Genomic DNA, 17,846 nt, shown 5'->3' with positions numbered 1-17,846 from the left:
GGGGCAGCGGATGCGTTGTAAAACTGCATCCGCTGCCACCGTTGTTTTTTCTAATCACAGTTTGCGTCGCATTGGGACATGCATCGTACGACGCTAGTGTGAAAGTAGCTTAACATGTCAGAATAGGTGGAGATACAGCACTCGAGACGTGTCTCAACTGTCAGAGGAGCAGCATCGTGAACTGATCAGCCAAAGAGTAAAGAAAGGAAGAGAAAAACAAACTTGTCCTCAGCAGGACAGGCTATGATTTTCCTGCTTCAGTCCTCCTTCATGCCTTAGTGCAAACCTGTCAGTCCTCCTCTGTGCGGTTGTAAACCTGTTCTTCTCAGTAAGCCTGAGGTTGGAGAAAAAAAAAAAGAAAACCCTGTTCTGAGGGACAAGTATCTTTTATCTCTTTCTACGACCATGCTCCATGGCCATGTTAGCAAATCAGATCTCGGTGCTGCTCCACTGACAGTTGAGACACATCTCTTGAACTGCATTTCCTCAGGCAGCAAACTGCCCAGACACGTGACTCAGACGGGTTGCAGCTTGAAATATGTCACAGCGGCCATTTTTAACATTTTCGGAGAACCCATCCAAGATAAATGCACGTCCCATCGGTGGAACCCTGATGCAGTATACATTTATGGCATATTTTCTGGATATTCCATATAAATGTAGATGGGAATACCCCCTGAGCATTTTTAAGGCTCCATTCTCACGAGTCAGATTTGCCACGCATTGTGGCATGGATTCCACGAAATCCAGACATTCCAGGTAGAGCTGGAGTTTGGCCACCTTTGGATAGCTGGGCACTTGTTCTTTCCGTCACAAGTTACCAATGCAGCACATAGTGATCTACTCTAAAAACCCTTTGCGACCACCATAAAAGGCATATTGGGGTCTCTAAAGGGTCAAAACAAACACATTTGGGGAGATCATTATCTTTATTAAACTACAGCAACCAATCACAGTGTGGCGGTCATTTTATATTCTGCTCTACATGAGCACTGCTCCTACTCAATGTCTAAGGGCCGGACGGTGACAGCTACACGCTGTTTACTGCAGTCTCTGTCAGCCTCATACATTTTGAATGACATGGCAGAGTGCGTGCTTGACCATCACTGTGTTCAAACATCTCCAGAATGAGGGTTCGGGACCCTCAGTCTAGTGATATGTCAGGGTCTTAATGTGCAAACATTTATCACTTATCTTTATGTAGAATTATTAATGCATTTTCCACTACTAGCATGATTTTTGCTATATCTGACGGTTACCTTACATTAACATTTTCATGCGGGGGTCGATAGAAGTTGACCTCACCTCTTCATCAAAAGCTCCATGTCGGCCCTGGTTATCGTTTTCCTCTTGGCGTGAGCGGTGTATGCACCCAGATCGCTTGCCAGCTGGTCCATATACAAATCTAAACTGCGGAGAAGAAAAATATAAGGAATTATTGCTGTGTACAGCCATGGTAGAAGTTACAAGATAGCAATGACCCGCCGCTGTGGCTACCTGCTGAATCAGGTGCCAAGGACCCTTGAGATCACTAGAAATGCAGAAATCTCTAAAGCTGCACTTTCCCCCCAATTTTGGTAGTTCTGCGGCACTAAATCAGCGTACAATAAACTGGGTGAGATTAGTAAGTAACGGCACCCGAGGCGGTTAGTGGCAGATGATGGCTCAATAATTCAGCCATCATCTGCCAGAAAAGATGCATGCTCGGCTTGTGAGCCCGCATCAGTCAGGGAGCAGACATGTGACGTAAATATACGTCATATGTAAGGAAGGGGTTAATAAGGTGTTCCCCAAATAACTCCTAAGCGCAGCCTAAAGCCTTACCATTTTTCCACATCTGTAAACGCTTCCTTAGAGACTCGCACTTGAGCATGACGGTTAAATATCTGCTTCACCTGGCTGCTCTTAAGCACCGATCCCGATTTTTTAGGCTTTGTGCTTTTCGTTCTCTGGATCTTCTTGCGGACGGGAGCAGGTTTATCTGTGCGTCTAAAAACATGAGAAAAACTTTGAAAAAGGATCCTAGAGTCTGGTCTCCGGGCAGGGTGTTATAAAGTAGTGTGACAGGAGCAGATCGAGCTATAGGGTTTTGGGCACGTTTCGCATCATTTGTATTTTAGTCATTTAAATCCCTATTTAGTGGGCAGCCTCTGACTGGTGAATTTTCTAAACAACAACTATTAACCGAAAGTCCCAGGCTTGCAGACTGCAAAAAGAGAGATCTTGCTCTTTTACATCGAACAGGGCCCACAACCTGGAAGTACGGACCAAATTTTTGCCATAAAACCCGTGCAAACTGTAGCAGAAAGAGTAGTCATCTCCACTGTTTGCTGCATTTCAGCAAGGCTTGTCAAGAGGAGGACAAATCCTTCAAATTGCTCCTCCATCACATGGTCGATGCACCGGGATTCATCAATCCGTCCTATTAAAGCAGAACCTCTGGTGAAATACCTTCACCCCTCTGTGGGAATCTAGGGATATGTGTACTTACGCAAAGCGAAGAGAGTTAATGTAAGGCGGAGGTTCTGGCAATTCGTCAAGAACCAGCTGGTTACTTTCTACTTTTTTAATCCCTGTTAAAAAAAAAGTTTATTAATAAATAGAATTTAAAAAAAAAAAAAAAAAGCCCCTATAGCTTCATACTTGCACCCAGACATGAAGGTAGGTGTAGATGCTATTTTATCACAGTACCAAGAAGCGCTCCCAAGAAGGTGATGATCTTCTAGCCCCTTTGAAATAAGCATGCTTTCATATAATACCCGAGCGCCGCCTCTCCTGCACCACGTGTTCACGTATCCGGCTAGCCAGATCCTACAGAAGTCACTTCTCAATGTAATCCTATCACGGGTCCTGTGCCTCGGAATCAGAAAGCAGCCTTCGGTCTACACAGAAGCAGTGAGATCCAACTAGCCTGATATGAGGTCACAGGGTGCAGAAGAGAACAGGCCGGCGCCATATCAGAAGGTGGGGCTTGGTAAGTATAAGGACACATGTTCCTTTGGGAGGGGAGCTGCTGTCGGTGGTGCCTAGCAGCAGCTTATTCCCCTCTCCCGGTTGGAAACGAGTGAGCATTAGTTTTGGATTACAGGCCCCTCTGTTACACTACTGTAAGTGGTGTAGCAACATAAACCTAAAACTACATTCACCCAGAAGAACATCATATAAAACATAATCCTACCCCGAGCCATGGCAAGATGCAAGCTTTTATAGCCAGTGGTTTCTAGTAGTTCAGAACCTGCCTCTGATCTTGATACAGATACACTTTGCAGATGAATGGAGTCTGCCGTCTTCATATTATTTCCGTAACTCAACCTTGAACTAAGCCTTGCACGCCGCTCCGGGTGTGAATAATCAGCGATGCCTGCTGTCTTTCTATTACTGTGTGTCACACTGGATTTATTTGGTTGCATGTTACTTTCATCATCTGGAAGGTCATCAGCAACTTTGGCTTCAACATGGACATCATCAGCTTCATCACTGTCATCTTCATCACTGTCATCTTCATCACTGTCATCTTCATCACTGTCATCTTCATCACTGTCATCTTCATCACTGTCATCTTCAGCCTCACCTGAGCCATGGACAACACCAGCTCCATCTTCACCTGCAGCATGGCCATCAGCAGCTTCATCTTCACTATTGTCATCAGTAATTTCTCCTAAGCCATGGACAACATCAGCTCCATCTTTACCTGTAGCATGGCCATCATCAGCATCATCTTCACTATCATCATCAGTAACTTCTCCTGAGCCATGGCCATCATCAGCATCATCTTCTTCACCATTGTCATTCTCAACTTCATCTGAGCCATGGCCATCATCAGCATCATCTTCACTATCATCATCAGTAACTTCTCCTGAGCCATGGCCATCATCAGCTCCATCTTTACTACTGTTATACACAGCTTGATCTGAGACATGGACAACATTATCCTCACTATCTTCCCCTCCATCGCTGTCCTCAATAGCCTTGCTGTGGTCTCCTCTGAACTGTTTAATCACATTTTCTTCTGTAGAGCGATCATTTGCCTTTAGCTTTCTAGTTCCTCTCTCCGATAGTTCACCGCTGGCTTCTTTTCTCTCATCCTGGGAAGAAAGAAAGAGTTTGCTTGCTCGTCTTTGTTTTCCGTTTTCAGACGTAGGTGTGTTTGTGTCCTTCCTCAACGACTGAGCGTACAATTGTGTGTTCATTAGCGCTAGATTATCGGATGAAGTTTCGGATCGGTCCTCCATAGCAGGTGGAATGAAGCATTCTTGGGAGCCTGAGGGAACAGTGATGTCAGTAGGATGTTAAACGAAAGCATGGAAAGTATTTGCTGTGCACATATGAAGGGAACCGGTCAGCAGACTTTACCCCAATAAATTCTTCGCTTCATCATTTGGCCACAGTTGGGTACTGTACATCCAACCCTGTATCAAAAGGGGACAGATGTGCAGTGCCCTACCACTGTAAAATTGACCGAGCTGTACAGCTCGGCAACTAAGCAGTTCCACCGGGAATAGCTGATCTGCGGGGGTCCCAGCTGTCACACCCCCTCCGATCACAAATTGATGACCTATCCAAAGCAAAGGTCATCAATGTACAAGTCCCAAACAACCCCTGCAATCCTTCATTTGTAAACAACATTATAGCAGACTAATAAATACAACTTTAGAAATATAGGCCACAAACAATGGAGGGAACAGTTTTTAGGGGAAGATGATGCATTAAATGCTTAGGGCGCTGTTCCAAAATGGATGCAGTCCCTACACGGCAAAGGGATGATGTGGGCTCGGAAGCTTATAGTCTGCTGAAATAAAGTTGTCATGATAGATCGCCATATGAACCCCATGCCAAAAAATTAAAAATTAAAAGTAGCTGAATTGCTTCCCTCCATTACGAATACATTCTAAAAAAAAACAATTGGTTGATTGGCTGCAGCATATGATGCACAGGTTTAGTGGATGAGTAAGGTTTTTGTTAAGACTTCGGTAGTCTGAAAACGGACAGGCGCGATCGAAATCTCCCCTGACCATCAGAAAGCCAGCGCCACCATAAGCCGTAGACTGATGGCGGAAACTGACGATATTGGCAATGTGTAGGGGAAAATAGTGGAGAAGATTCCAGCTACACCGGCACTGCAGCCCTTTCATTCTCAGTGAGGGTCCTAGAGGTCGGACCCTCACAAATAATAAAGTCATGGCATATCGTTTCATCTGATGAGCTTATATGAGATAACACGTTTGTACAGGAGTCACCTTTTAATCGTTGGTACTTGTCGTCTACCCCTTGCTCAAAGTCATCTACGGACACCAGGCACACTTTGTTCTGTCGGCGCAATAAAACTTTCTTGAAAGTGGTTTCTGGTATGGCCGAATTATCCAGTTTAGTCTCAAATGGCCTGAAATTAATACATTATAAAAGGGTTACGTTTTTGCAGTAAGAGCAATACTTTTTATATTAGTACCATTCTTAGGTCAATAAGACGTAAGAATGGTACCAGGGGGAGGGAGTAAGTCAAAGTGACCAAAAAACAATTCTGCCATTTTGACTTTTTTTTTTTTTTTTTTTTTAAGGTTCAAAATATGGGAGACACAATATCCGATTCCTTCGGACACTTAAGTCTATAGGTTTTTTTATTTTAATCTTTTTCTTTTAGATGTCATTTATGTCCCGGGAGAAAGGAGAGGGGAATGTGATCTGAACTTTTATATATGCATCTTTTTTTTCTACAAGTAATTTTATTTATTTTTTTATTATTTTAATATTATTGGTCCTAGCTACCATAACAACATCTTAAACAGCGCTCTGACGATTGACAGGGACATTATGAGAACAGATTCCGGTGTCGGCTGTATAACACAGCCAGCACCCTTCCTGTATGGGGCAGGTTAATTTACTGAGCCCAGTTCACACATGCAGTGTGCAAGCGGTTAACACATGGCGGCCATTATATTGCACATTCCAATTTTTTCTTTGGCCGGTCAGTTTCTTTTACATAACCAGCTATTTGTAAGGGCATGCCAGGAAATGTAGGGGCAGAGACCCCGATTCCAGTGATGTGACACTTACTAGGCTGCTTGTTGTAGTTTTGATATAATCCCCGTTTTCTCTGCTGCAGATCTAGCAGTGCTCAGAATGGTATAGCCCAGCCCACACCTCCGATTGGCAGCTTCCTGTGTACATTGTCAGCAAGCTGCCAATCAGTGGTGGGGGCGGGGTTACCAAGATTAGCTTGACTGCAGTGTACGCAAGACCTAGTCAGGTAGTGATAATCTCGTGCTGATAAAACACTGATTTCTGTAGTTTCAGTACAAGCTACTGAGCAAGTGACAAATCACTGAAATCAGGCTCTCAACCCCTATATTATGCTCTTCTAAGATTAAATAGCAAAACAAAATCTGACAGATTCCTTTTAAAAAGGTTTAATTTTTACATATTGCCATTTACAAATGGGGAGAAAACTTTTTTCACCCGCTCAAAGACCCTGCCTCCTGGAACCAGCGCTGATGTTGGAGTTTACCAGCTAGCTAGATATACAGATCATTTTAGCTCTATATTTCCATCCTGATCCCTGACGAAGCTGCACAGTGGCAGCGATACGCGTGGGATCTCTCCCACCCCCTTCCCCTGGTATCTCAGCTTCCTGACACCCTGGAGGCTTCGGCACTTTGACTCCTATCAGGGCATGCTTTGAGGCTTTACCTGCTCCTGGTCTATTCAGGGTTCACCAGGCAAATTTATGGGACAGATTTAGGATTTCTGGGGCTCATTATAGGTATTTGGCACGGTGTATATTGGACTCCCCATTCCTCCTGGTCTTGGCAGGTTTAACCTTGTTCCTATTACTATGGTGCAGCTTTGGACTGCAATTTTCACTCTAACAGTGGTATATATATATATATATATATATATATATATATATATATATATATATATATATATATATATATATATATATATATATATATATATACACACACACACACATATATATACACATACATACATTCTCTCTCTTTGCAACTTGGAGCTGCACCTTTTTCCTTTGGTGCAATTATGTAAGACAATTTTGGGGACGCCCAATTTTTGCCTTTGTTATCATGAGAATTTATGTGATGTATATAGATATCTATGGGCCATAGTTCTTTTGTATATGTCATATGCATGTCACCTATCTAGGTGGTATAATTTAAAAATACATTTTTTTTTTCTGAATTAATAATATGTTACTGGACCTTATTTGGGTTGTTTTGTCCGTCCATGGGGAAGGGTGTGTATATCATGTTTTTAATTGATTTTAAATTGGTTGGTGTGTCTTTGTTACAATAAAGTTTGCATTATTTTCTTATACAACAGGTGTGCACGTACTTATGCATAGGCTTTTCCCCTTTCGTTTTGTTGTCATGTTATTTCTATGCATTTTTGTAGCACCCTGAGTGTGATTGATCTATATATCTTGGATATTTTCATTATTGTGGAGCACCTAATATTTCATGGTCCCTATATTTCCATCTGCTCTTTTGAAAAGGACATCGGCAGGGAGGAAGTAAACGGCTACGGTAATTCCAAACTCCTCCTACCTATACCCATATCACAAGTGTGTACCCTGTGAGTAAATACAGGTCCTTCTCAAAAAATTAGCATATAGTGTTAAATGTCATTATTTACCATAATGTAATGATTACAATTAAACTTTCATATATTATAGATTCATTATCCACCAACTGAAATTTGTCAGGTCTTTTATTGTTTTAATACTGATGATTTTGGCATACAACTCCTGATAACCCAAAAAACCTGTCTCAATAAATTAGCATATCAAGAAAAGGTTCTCTAAATGACCTATTACCCTAATCTTCTGAATCAACTAATTAACTCTAAACACATGCAAAAGATACCTGAGGCTTTTAAAAACTCCCTGCCTGGTTCATTACTCAAAACCCCCATCATGGGTAAGACTAGCGACCTGACAGATGTCAAGAAGGCCATCATTGACACCCTCAAGCAAGAGGGTAAGACCCAGAAAGAAATTTCTCAACAAATAGGCTGTTCCCAGAGTGCTGTATCAAGGCACCTCAATGGTAAGTCTGTTGGAAGGAAACAATGTGGCAGAAAACGCTGTACAACGAGAAGAGGTGACCGGACCCTGAGGAAGATTGTGGAGAAGGACCGATTCCAGACCTTGGGGAACCTGAGGAAGCAGTGGACTGAGTCTGGTGTGGAAACATCCAGAGCCACCGTGCACAGGCGTGTGCAGGAAATGGGCTACAGGTGCCGCATTCCCCAGGTAAAGCCACTTTTGAACCATAAACAGCGGCAGAAGCGCCTGACCTGGGCTACAGAGAAGCAGCACTGGACTGTTGCTAAGTGGTCCCAAGTACTTTTTTCTGATGAAAGCAAATTTTGCATGTCATTCGGAAATCAAGGTGCCAGAGTCTGGAGGAAGACTGGGGAGAAGGAAATGCCAAAATGCCTGAAGTCCAGTGTCAAGTACCCACAGTCAGTGATGGTGTGGGGTGCCATGTCAGCTGCTGGTGTTGGTCCATTGTGTTTCATCAAGGGCAGGGTCAATGCAGCTAGCTATCAGGAGATTTTGGAGCACTTCATGCTTCCATCGGCTGAAATGCTTTATGGAGATGAAGATTTCATTTTTCAGCACGACCTGGCACCTGCTCACAGTGCCAAAACCACTGGTAAATGGTTTACTGACCATGGTATTACTGTGCTCAATTGGCCTGCCAACTCTCCTGACCTGAACCCCATAGAGAATCTGTGGGATATTGTGAAGAGAAAGTTGAGAGACGCAAGACCCAACACTCTGGATGAGCTTAAGGCCGCTATTGAAGCATCCTGGGCCTCCATAACATCTCAGCAGTGTCAGAGGCTGATTGCCTCCATGCCACGCCGCATTGAAGCAGTCATTTCTGCCAAAGGATTCCCGACCAAGTATTGAGTGCACATTAACTGAACATTATTATTTGATGGGTTTTTTGTTTGTTATTAAAAAACACTTTTATTTGATTGGACGGGTGAAATATGCTAATTTATTGAGACAGGTTTTTTGGGTTATCAGGAGTTGTATGCCAAAATCATCAGTATTAAAACAATAAAAGACCTGACAAATTTCAGTTGGTGGATAATGAATCTATAATATATGAAAGTTTAATTGTAATCATTACATTATGGTAAATAATGAAATTTAACACTATATGCTAATTTTTTGAGAAGGACCTGTACAACTAGCACATAGCATACAGCATTCCATGTGTACATATAAAAATATTAAATACATATTACCTTGAGAGTGTATAAGAGTTGGCTCGTGAAGATGAGCTGGCAAAACTATCAAGTGAGACACTGTCGTTATCTAGGAGAAATAAAAACACCTTTTAAAGAGAGTATGTCAAGAAAAGGTATAAAAGCAAAAGCGTAAAAATCAAGAGTAAAAAAAAAAGTAGTGACTGAATACACAAAAGAGTCAGCACTTGCCCTTCCTCAGTCCAGGTGCAAATTAAAGGTGATAAACTGAGCAGCATGAACACTGGCGATGGAAGGCTGCTCAGTTTATCACCTTTTATTTGCACTGGACTGAGGAAGAGCAAGTGGTGGCTCATTATATAATTTATATAAAAATAAATAAAAATTGTGAGGAAAGCAAAACACTGCCCATAAGGGTTGTAATTTTACTTTTAAAGGGACATCTCACAATGAACACCCTTTTATGGGTCTGGCACCTGAAATCACAGGGACGATGTTGAAGGTGGATGATGTCACAAGTGTGTCAAAGGGGTTCGGACTTCTCTATCTACCACTGGGGGTTTTGACTGCTGGGAAACTCGCCGGTCCCGAAAAAAGGACACTGGAGTCCCGTGTGAATGGAGTATTGGTTAAGCATTTGGTATCACCACTCCATTCATTGTCTATGAAACAGACAGAGATAGCGGAGCAGCACTCGGACCCCAGCAATCAGCAACATGTCACCTATCCTGTGGATAAGTAATACGTCATTACACTAGATGAACCCCTTTAAAGCAGGGCTGTGGAATCGGTTAGCCAAACCTCAGACTCCAACTCCTCAATTCCCATGACACCAACTCCTTCATACATGGCTCATGTTTAAGTGATAAATTTACAGTAGTAAAATGGTAACATCAGGCTTTTAATTATTATTAGGATACAAAAAAAAGTCATTTAGATAGCACATAAAATATATTTATTGGAATACAACTTTAGAACAAAAAAAACTTCTGCATATTTACAGTTTATTATACAATATGCAGTAAGTGGGAAAAACAAAACAAAACACAGTTTTCAGCAAAAACGTACTGAACAACATTTGTGCAGTCTCTGAATTTGTTCTGAGAAACAGTATCGCCTCCATCAGATCCTCCTTCATAGACGACCTCAAATCTGACCTAATTATTTTAAGGCTAGAGAACAACCTCTCTACACTAACTTGGGTTGGTGGCAAAGCAGTAACCACATGGGCAACATCTCTAACAATTTCAGGGTGTAAAGGATTTGCCTTGTGCACAGTCAGTTTTGATGAACGATTGAACTCTTCTACTTAGAGAGCAAGCAAAATATGGTCAATTTATTTTCTATTGGTGTGGAATCTTTTTCCCTGCGGCATGTCGTCCGAATACTTTTCGAAACCAAACTCCTCATCTGATGAGGATGAAGAAACAGCATCAGCAGCACTGGCAGGACCTAAGCCCACTTGCTCTTGGCCGTCCTGTAGCCCACTCATCCTAACTGCTACCTCAATCAGAGCTTCTTTTCCTTTAGTAAGCTGTTGATCATCCTGCAATGTACGATGACTCGGGTCCACAGACAGCTGCCAGAAGAATTTTATTTTCTAATAGCAGTGTCTCTCTCCATTTCATTGAACCAGCAATGCTAACTGCAATTAAACTTCCTCTTTGGGACAGGCAAGACAACAAGTACTTCTACTCCTCTATAAAAATGCCAGGAGTTAAATCCTCAACTTGTAACGTTTTAGTCACTAAATGGGTGATGAAGCAATTCCTTCAATTCAGCCACCTGTGTCTATTGACCTTCATGTAGTGTTACCTGAGGGTCGGCTTTATCTACAAGGAAAGGTTTCAGCTCAATCATTAAAAAGGTGCTGCCACACCGAGTGGCTTGATCCACAATTGCCAAATTTCCAGCACGTCTCCTCAAGATGGAATCAATTCTAGGGGTTCTGGCAGCAATAGCCAATTTCCTCACTTTGCTAATCAGAGTTCCAGCATATCTCTCTTGCAGACTCTCTTATTGCCAGCTGCAGCGTGTGCACAACACAGCGCATGTGATGAATAGGAAAGAGGTGTGAAACAGCCTCAACAAGATCTAATTGTAAAGAATCATTTTGCTGTTCTTCTGTAGTAATATCTGTTCCTCCATTATGGGAACAGGACTGTGGCCTTCCATCTCCAACATACGGAATGTGAAATGTTCTAGCTGCTGTTCGCCTTCATTATTCTCATTCAATCAGTTTAATTGTACTTATGTTTAAAGCATTATCAGTTACAATAGGAAGAACCTGTTCTTTTTTTGAGTTCATAATCTTGCAGAATTTTTTCACTAAGGCCTGGAGAAACTGGCTGCTGTGATGAGCTTTAGTATCTTTTACTGCCAGTGTCTTAGTAACAATTTTTTTGTGGTCACAAACATATCGAAAATTGATAGCAAAATAGTTCATGCTGTGACGTGTGCAGGCATCCATTTTAAGAAATACAAAGCGTCTCTTGAGAGTCTTTTTAAGATCTTCCTTTTTGTTAAGGGCTTCTTCAATCACTAATTTTCTAATACTTTCTCTTCCCAGAGAAACACCAAGTTTGCGAGCCATTTCTCCATTAAGAGCTGTAAAAGCTGGTCGTGCAAATAATGATAATGGTACACTGTCCTTCACAACAAGCTCGATGAGCTGTCTTTTAAACACATCTGCTGTCATTGTTGGAGTAACTGTCACTTACAAAATGTCTTGTAACTGACATTTGAGATGCTCTTTCCTCCTCCTTTGCCTGGCGGGAAGTGCTGGTCTCTTGTTTCTTGGTGCGGCTGTGATCTTTTTCAGTCACAGCATTGTAAACGTCTTAGATTGGAAGCTCTTGAAGGAGCATTTTTACCACTGCCTGAGAATGCACTTATTTTGGCATCACAGCATTTGTTTTCATCTGAGTCACTTAAACACTGACACACAAAATGTTTATTATCTTGAGTCACTGTGAAAGATGCTTCTTAGACATTTTGTAATTCTGTAAATTCGCTATCAAAATAATTTTGTCCTGTAAAAAATAAAAGTATATTGTAATTCTTGCAAGAATGGGGAATCAGGCACTGTATAATTTGGGATAGGAATAAAACAATTTTTGCATAAATCAATAGGACGGATGAAAAGTATAAAGTTTGTAAAATGTGTTGCTAAATAGCTTTACTCTGAACTTTCAATGTCAGGCTTGTCTCAGGGTACAGCTCACTAAATGCTTCACATCATATTTCTTTACAGTCTATGAAGAGGGAGGGACCATGTTTGTGTTGAATCACATTCCAGAATATATATTTTATATATATATATATATATATATATATATATATATATATATATATATATATATATATATATATATATATATATACACACATACATACATATATATACACACACATACATATACATACACATACAGTGGGGCAAAAAAGTATTTAGTCAGTCAGCAATAGTGCAAGTTCCACCACTTAAAAAGATGAGAGGCGTCTGTAATTTACATCATAGGTAGACCTCAACTATGGGAGACAAACTGAGAAAAAAAAAAATCCAGAAAATCACATTGTCTGTTTTTTTATCATTTTATTTGCATATTCTGGTGGAAAATAAGTATTTGGTCAGAAACAAACAATCAAGATTTCTGGCTCTCACAGACCTGTAACTTCTTCTTTAAGAGTCTCCTCTTTCCTCCACTCATTACCTGTAGTAATGGCACCTGTTTAAACTTGTTAGTATAAAAAGACACCTGTGCACACCCTCAAACAGTCTGACTCCGAACTCCACTATGGTGAAGACCAAAGAGCTGTCAAAGGACACCAGAAACAAAATTGTAGCCCTGCACCAGGCTGGGAAGACTGAATCTGCAATAGCCAACCAGCTTGGAGTGAAGAAATCAACAGTGGGAGCAATAATTAGAAAATGGAAGACATTCAAGACCACTGATAATCTCCCTCGATCTGGGGCTCCACGCAAAATCCCACCCCGTGGGGTCAGAATGATCACAAGAACGGTGAGCAAAAATCCCAGAACCACGCAGGGGAACCTAGTGAATGAACTGCAGAGAGCAGGGACCAATGTAACAAGGCCTACCATAAGTAACACACTACGCCACCATGGACTCAGATCCTGCAGTGCCAGACGTGTCCCACTGCTTAAGCCAGTACATGTCCGGGCCCATCTGAAGTTTGCTAGAGAGCATTTGGATGATCCAGAGGAGTTTTGGGAGAATGTCCTATGGTCTGATGAAACCAAACTGGAACTGTTTGGTAGAAACACAACTTGTTGTGTTTGGAGGAAAAAGAATACTGAGTTGCATCCATCAAACACCATACCTACTGTAAAGCATGGTGGTGGAAACATCATGCTTTGGGGCTGTTTCTCTGCAAAGGGGCCAGGACGACTGGTCCGGGTACATGAAAGAATGAATGGGGCCATGTATCGTGAGATTTTGAGTGCAAACCTCCTTCCATCAGCAAGGGCATTGAAGATGAAACGTGGCTGGGTCTTTCAACATGACAATGATCCAAAGCACACCGCCAGGGCAACGAAGGAGTGGCTTCGTAAGAAGCATTTCAAGGTCCTGGAGTGGCCTAGCCAGTCTCCAGATCTCAACCCTATAGAAAACCTTTGGAGGGAGTTGAAAGTCTGTGTTGCCAAGCGAAAAGCCAAAAACATCACTGCTCTAGAGGAGATCTGCATGGAGGAATGGGCCAACATACCAACAACAGTGTGTGGCAACCTTGTGAAGACTTACAGAAAGCGTTTGACCTCTGTCATTGCCAACAAAGGATATATTACAAAGTATTGAGATGAAATTTTGTTTCTGACCAAATACTTATTTTCTACCATAATATGCAAATAAAATGATAAAAAAAACAGACAATGTGATTTTCTGGATTTTTTTTTCTCAGTTTGTCTCCCATAGTTGAGGTCTACCTATGATGTAAATTACAGATGCCTCATCTTTTTAAGTGGTGGAACTTGCACTATTGCTGACTGACTAAATACTTTTTTGCCCCACTGTGTGTGTGTATATATATATATATATATATATATATATATATATATATATATATATATATATATATATATATATATTAGATGGTGGCACGATTCTAACGCATCGGGTATTCTAGAATATGCATGTCCACGTAGTATATTGCCCAGTGGCGTAGTATATTGCCCAGTGGCATAGTATATTGCCCAGTGGCATAGCATACAGCACAGAGCCACGTAGTATATTGCACAGCGACGTAGTATACAGCACAGAGCCATGTAGTATATTGCCCAGCCACGTATGTCACAGGTTAAAAAATAAAAATATACTCACCTTCTGAGGGGCCCCTTGTAGTTCTGTCGCCTGTGTTCGGTTCAGGCGGCAGCTTCCGGTCCAAGGGTGTGATGACGTCGCGATCACATGACCGTGACGTCACGGCAGGTCCTTCTCGCGCAGGGCCTGCGATGACGTCGCGGTCACATGACCGTGACGTCATGGCAGGTCCTTGTTGCACCCCAACCTTAGCACTGGAGCCTGTCGCTTGCATGAACCGGTCACCGGAGCGTCGGAAGGTGAGTATATAATGATTTGTTATTTCTTTTTTTTTTATTATTATTTTTAACATTAGATGTTTTTACTATTGAGGCTGCTCTTGTGAGTTACCCGCGGCATAACGCACTCCGTTACCGCTGGCATTAACCCTGTGTGAGCCGTGACTGTGGGGAGTATGGAGCGGGTGACGGGCAGTGACTGCAGGGGAGTAGGGAGGGACTAATCGGACTGTGCCCGTCGCGGATTGGTCGCGGCAGCCATGACAGGCAGCTGGTGAGACAAATCAGCGAATGTATATCCGTGACGGAAGTACTGTAATATTAATATATATATATAATTTTTTTTTCATTCATTCATTCATTCATCGACCCCGTTCTGAATTTGAGATGTTAGAAAACTTTTTTTCCCCTTAAATTCTATGTATAGTGTATATAAGTCAACAGAGCAGCTAATTTCTCCAAACATGAGCTAGGAGGAAAAACAAACTAAAACATCAAGCATACAGAGACAACATATGGTGGACTATTGATTTATACACAGTTTATTGAAAGTTTAGATATGCTTTAGGAAGTACTTACCTTCTTTAATTCTGCTTTCCTGTTCACTCCAGAAATTCTGAGATGAATGAAGGCTTTCCTTCCCTGTGTGTTTGTTATTTTTCCCCCTTATCTGTAGAGGAGGAGCCTCACTACTTATGAACATAAACTGCAGCACGGATTCATCTCAGCTAAAAGTCTAGACCTTAGATCAGGAATAGGACAGACAATTTATAGGACATTTCATAACTTTCCCAAACTCTTATGAAAAAAAAACATTCCCCACAAACTGCATTGTACTAATGAACGCAATTTATTATATATTTTAGGAGTCTGAATCGGTCTATTTTATACCGACTCCAACTCTACCAAAATGGGCTCCATCTCTAACTCCACAGTCCTGCTTTAAAGTAATCAAAATCACCAAGGACACGTGCATGTTGTGGAATAATTGTTAAAAAATGTGATTTATGTAAACCGAATAGTAAAAAAAATAAAGGATTCTTACCGTTGTTCATTGTCAGTCTTTTATCAACTTCCCTCTCAAACTCAGAAACTCTCAACTTTCTCTTTTTCCCAGTTTTTCTCAGTACGGTTACGTATTCGGTGTCTTCCAATTCTGGCAGGCTTAGGTTTACATCACCCACGCTACAAGGTGAAGCACATTGTATGTTCTATTAGTTTTCAATCCTCGTTATTTAGGGTAAAACATTGATCATGGTTTTTACATACGTTGGAGTAGCAATGATAATCTGAACAGAAAAAGTGGAATTCAATTATGGAAACGTGAACTCTTCTGGCAAAAACGGAGACGATTTATTATCTAAATGTCGAGAGAAGTGGTATATGCAAAAAAAAAAAAAGGGGATACAAACACAATTTTAATACTTTGTTTGCACCCTCTTGCCCAAAAATGACATTAAAGGGAATCTGTCAGCAGGTTTTGCAATGTAATCTGAGATCAGCATGAGGTAGGAGTAGAGACCCAGATTCCAGCGATGTATCATTTACTTGGCCGTGTGTTGCTGTTCTAATAAAATCAGTGTTTTATCAGCAGGATATTATCACTACAGGACTAGGCGTCTCTTGCCTCCTAGTCCAAACCCACCCCGGCACTGATTGGCAGGTTTCTGTGCATACTTTGCATAGAGCAGAAAGCTGGCAATCAGTGGTGTGAGCAGGGTTATATAGGGCTCAGCATTGAGAGAACTGCTACATCTGCAGCAGATAAAACAGGGATTTAGTCAAAACTGCAGCAAGTAGCCCAGTAAGTGACACATCGCTGGAATTAGTCTCTGCACCTACTTGAAGCTATTTTCATATTACATAGCAAAAACCTAGTGACAAACTGCCTTTAACCCATTCAAGAAGTATAGGCAACTGACAGGCTGTGTCACTGTATTTGATATGGGCTCTAAAAGCGTGTGCGCTGAATCGAAATCCACCCTGCGACTGTCAATCTGTGACAGCGGTATTTAACTTGTGCCCTGCGGAAACATGTCACAAGACACACCCTTCATGGGGCAACAATGGGTTGTCCCGACAGCCGGAGGTGTGCAGGCTCCCGATGCTTGCTATTGCTGATCTCCTAGAAACGCCGGCCCGAAGAAGATAAAAAATATATATATATATATAAAGTTTGGACACCTCATTTAAAGAATTAAAAGATTTCTCTGTATTTTCATGACTATGAAAATTGTAAATTCACACTGAAGGCATCAAAACTATGAATTAACACATGTGGAATTATATACTTAACAAAGAAGTGTGAAACAACTGAAATTATGTCTTATATTCTAGGTTCTTCAAAGTAGCCACCTTTTGATTTGATGACTGCTTTGCACACTCTTGGCATTCTTGATGAGCTTCAAGAGGTAGTCACCGGGAATGGTCTTCCAACAATTTTGAAGGAGTTCCCAGAGATGCTTAGCACTTGTTGGCCCTTTTGCCTTCACTCTGTGGTCCAGCTCACCCCAAACCATCTCGATTGGGTTCAGGTCTGGTGACTGTGGAGGCCAGGTCATCTGGCGTAGCACCCCATCACTCTCCTTCTTGGTCAAATAGCCCTTACACAGCCTGGAGGTGTGTTTGGGGTCATTGTCTTGTGGAAAAATAAATGATGGTCCAACTAAACGCAAACTGGATGGAATAGCATGCCGCTGCAAGATGCTCTGGTAGCCATGCTGGTTCAGTATGCCTTCAATTTTGAATAAATCCCCAACAGTGTCACCAGCAAAGCACCCCCACACCATCACACCTCCTCCTCCACCATGCTTCACGGTGGGAACCAGGCATGTAGAGTCCATCCATTCACCTTTTCTGCGTTGCACAAAGACACGGTGGTTGGAACCAAAGTTCTCAAATTTGGACTCATTAATCCAAAGCACAGATTTCCACTGGTCTAATGTCCATTCCTTGTGTTCTTTAGCCCAAACAAGTCTCTTCTGCTTGTTGCCTGTCCTTAGCAGTGGTTTCCTAGCAGCTATTTTACCATGAAGGCCTGCTGCAC

General features: G+C 41.7%; 2 protein-coding genes across 2 annotated transcripts in view; one reads left to right on the top strand and one right to left on the bottom strand.

The window, feature by feature from the left end:
• Positions 1-15,830, top strand: part of TSNAXIP1 (translin associated factor X interacting protein 1) — a 70,221-nt gene extending 54,391 nt beyond the window's left edge. Inside the window, exon 17 of the mRNA XM_077288267.1 lies at positions 15,667-15,830. Coding sequence (XP_077144382.1) covers positions 15,667-15,795 — 129 coding nt within the window. The 3' untranslated portion in view covers positions 15,796-15,830. The remainder of the gene's footprint in view (positions 1-15,666) is intronic.
• CENPT (centromere protein T) overlaps positions 1-17,846 on the bottom strand; it is a 68,549-nt gene that overhangs the window by 786 nt on the left and 49,917 nt on the right. The window contains exons 7-13 of the mRNA XM_077288265.1: positions 15,846-15,985; positions 9,280-9,349; positions 5,238-5,380; positions 3,179-4,261; positions 2,492-2,573; positions 1,825-1,989; positions 1,306-1,410 (exon numbers count right to left, since the gene is read on the bottom strand). Coding sequence (XP_077144380.1) covers positions 1,306-1,410; positions 1,825-1,989; positions 2,492-2,573; positions 3,179-4,261; positions 5,238-5,380; positions 9,280-9,349; positions 15,846-15,985 — 1,788 coding nt within the window. The remainder of the gene's footprint in view (positions 1-1,305; positions 1,411-1,824; positions 1,990-2,491; positions 2,574-3,178; positions 4,262-5,237; positions 5,381-9,279; positions 9,350-15,845; positions 15,986-17,846) is intronic.

This window comes from Ranitomeya variabilis, chromosome 2 (genome assembly GCF_051348905.1).
Source record: "Ranitomeya variabilis isolate aRanVar5 chromosome 2, aRanVar5.hap1, whole genome shotgun sequence".
NCBI lineage: Eukaryota > Metazoa > Chordata > Amphibia > Anura > Dendrobatidae > Ranitomeya > Ranitomeya variabilis.
The sequence above is the reverse complement of the archived record's forward strand: the minus strand, read 5'-3'. Positions and strand labels throughout refer to the sequence as shown.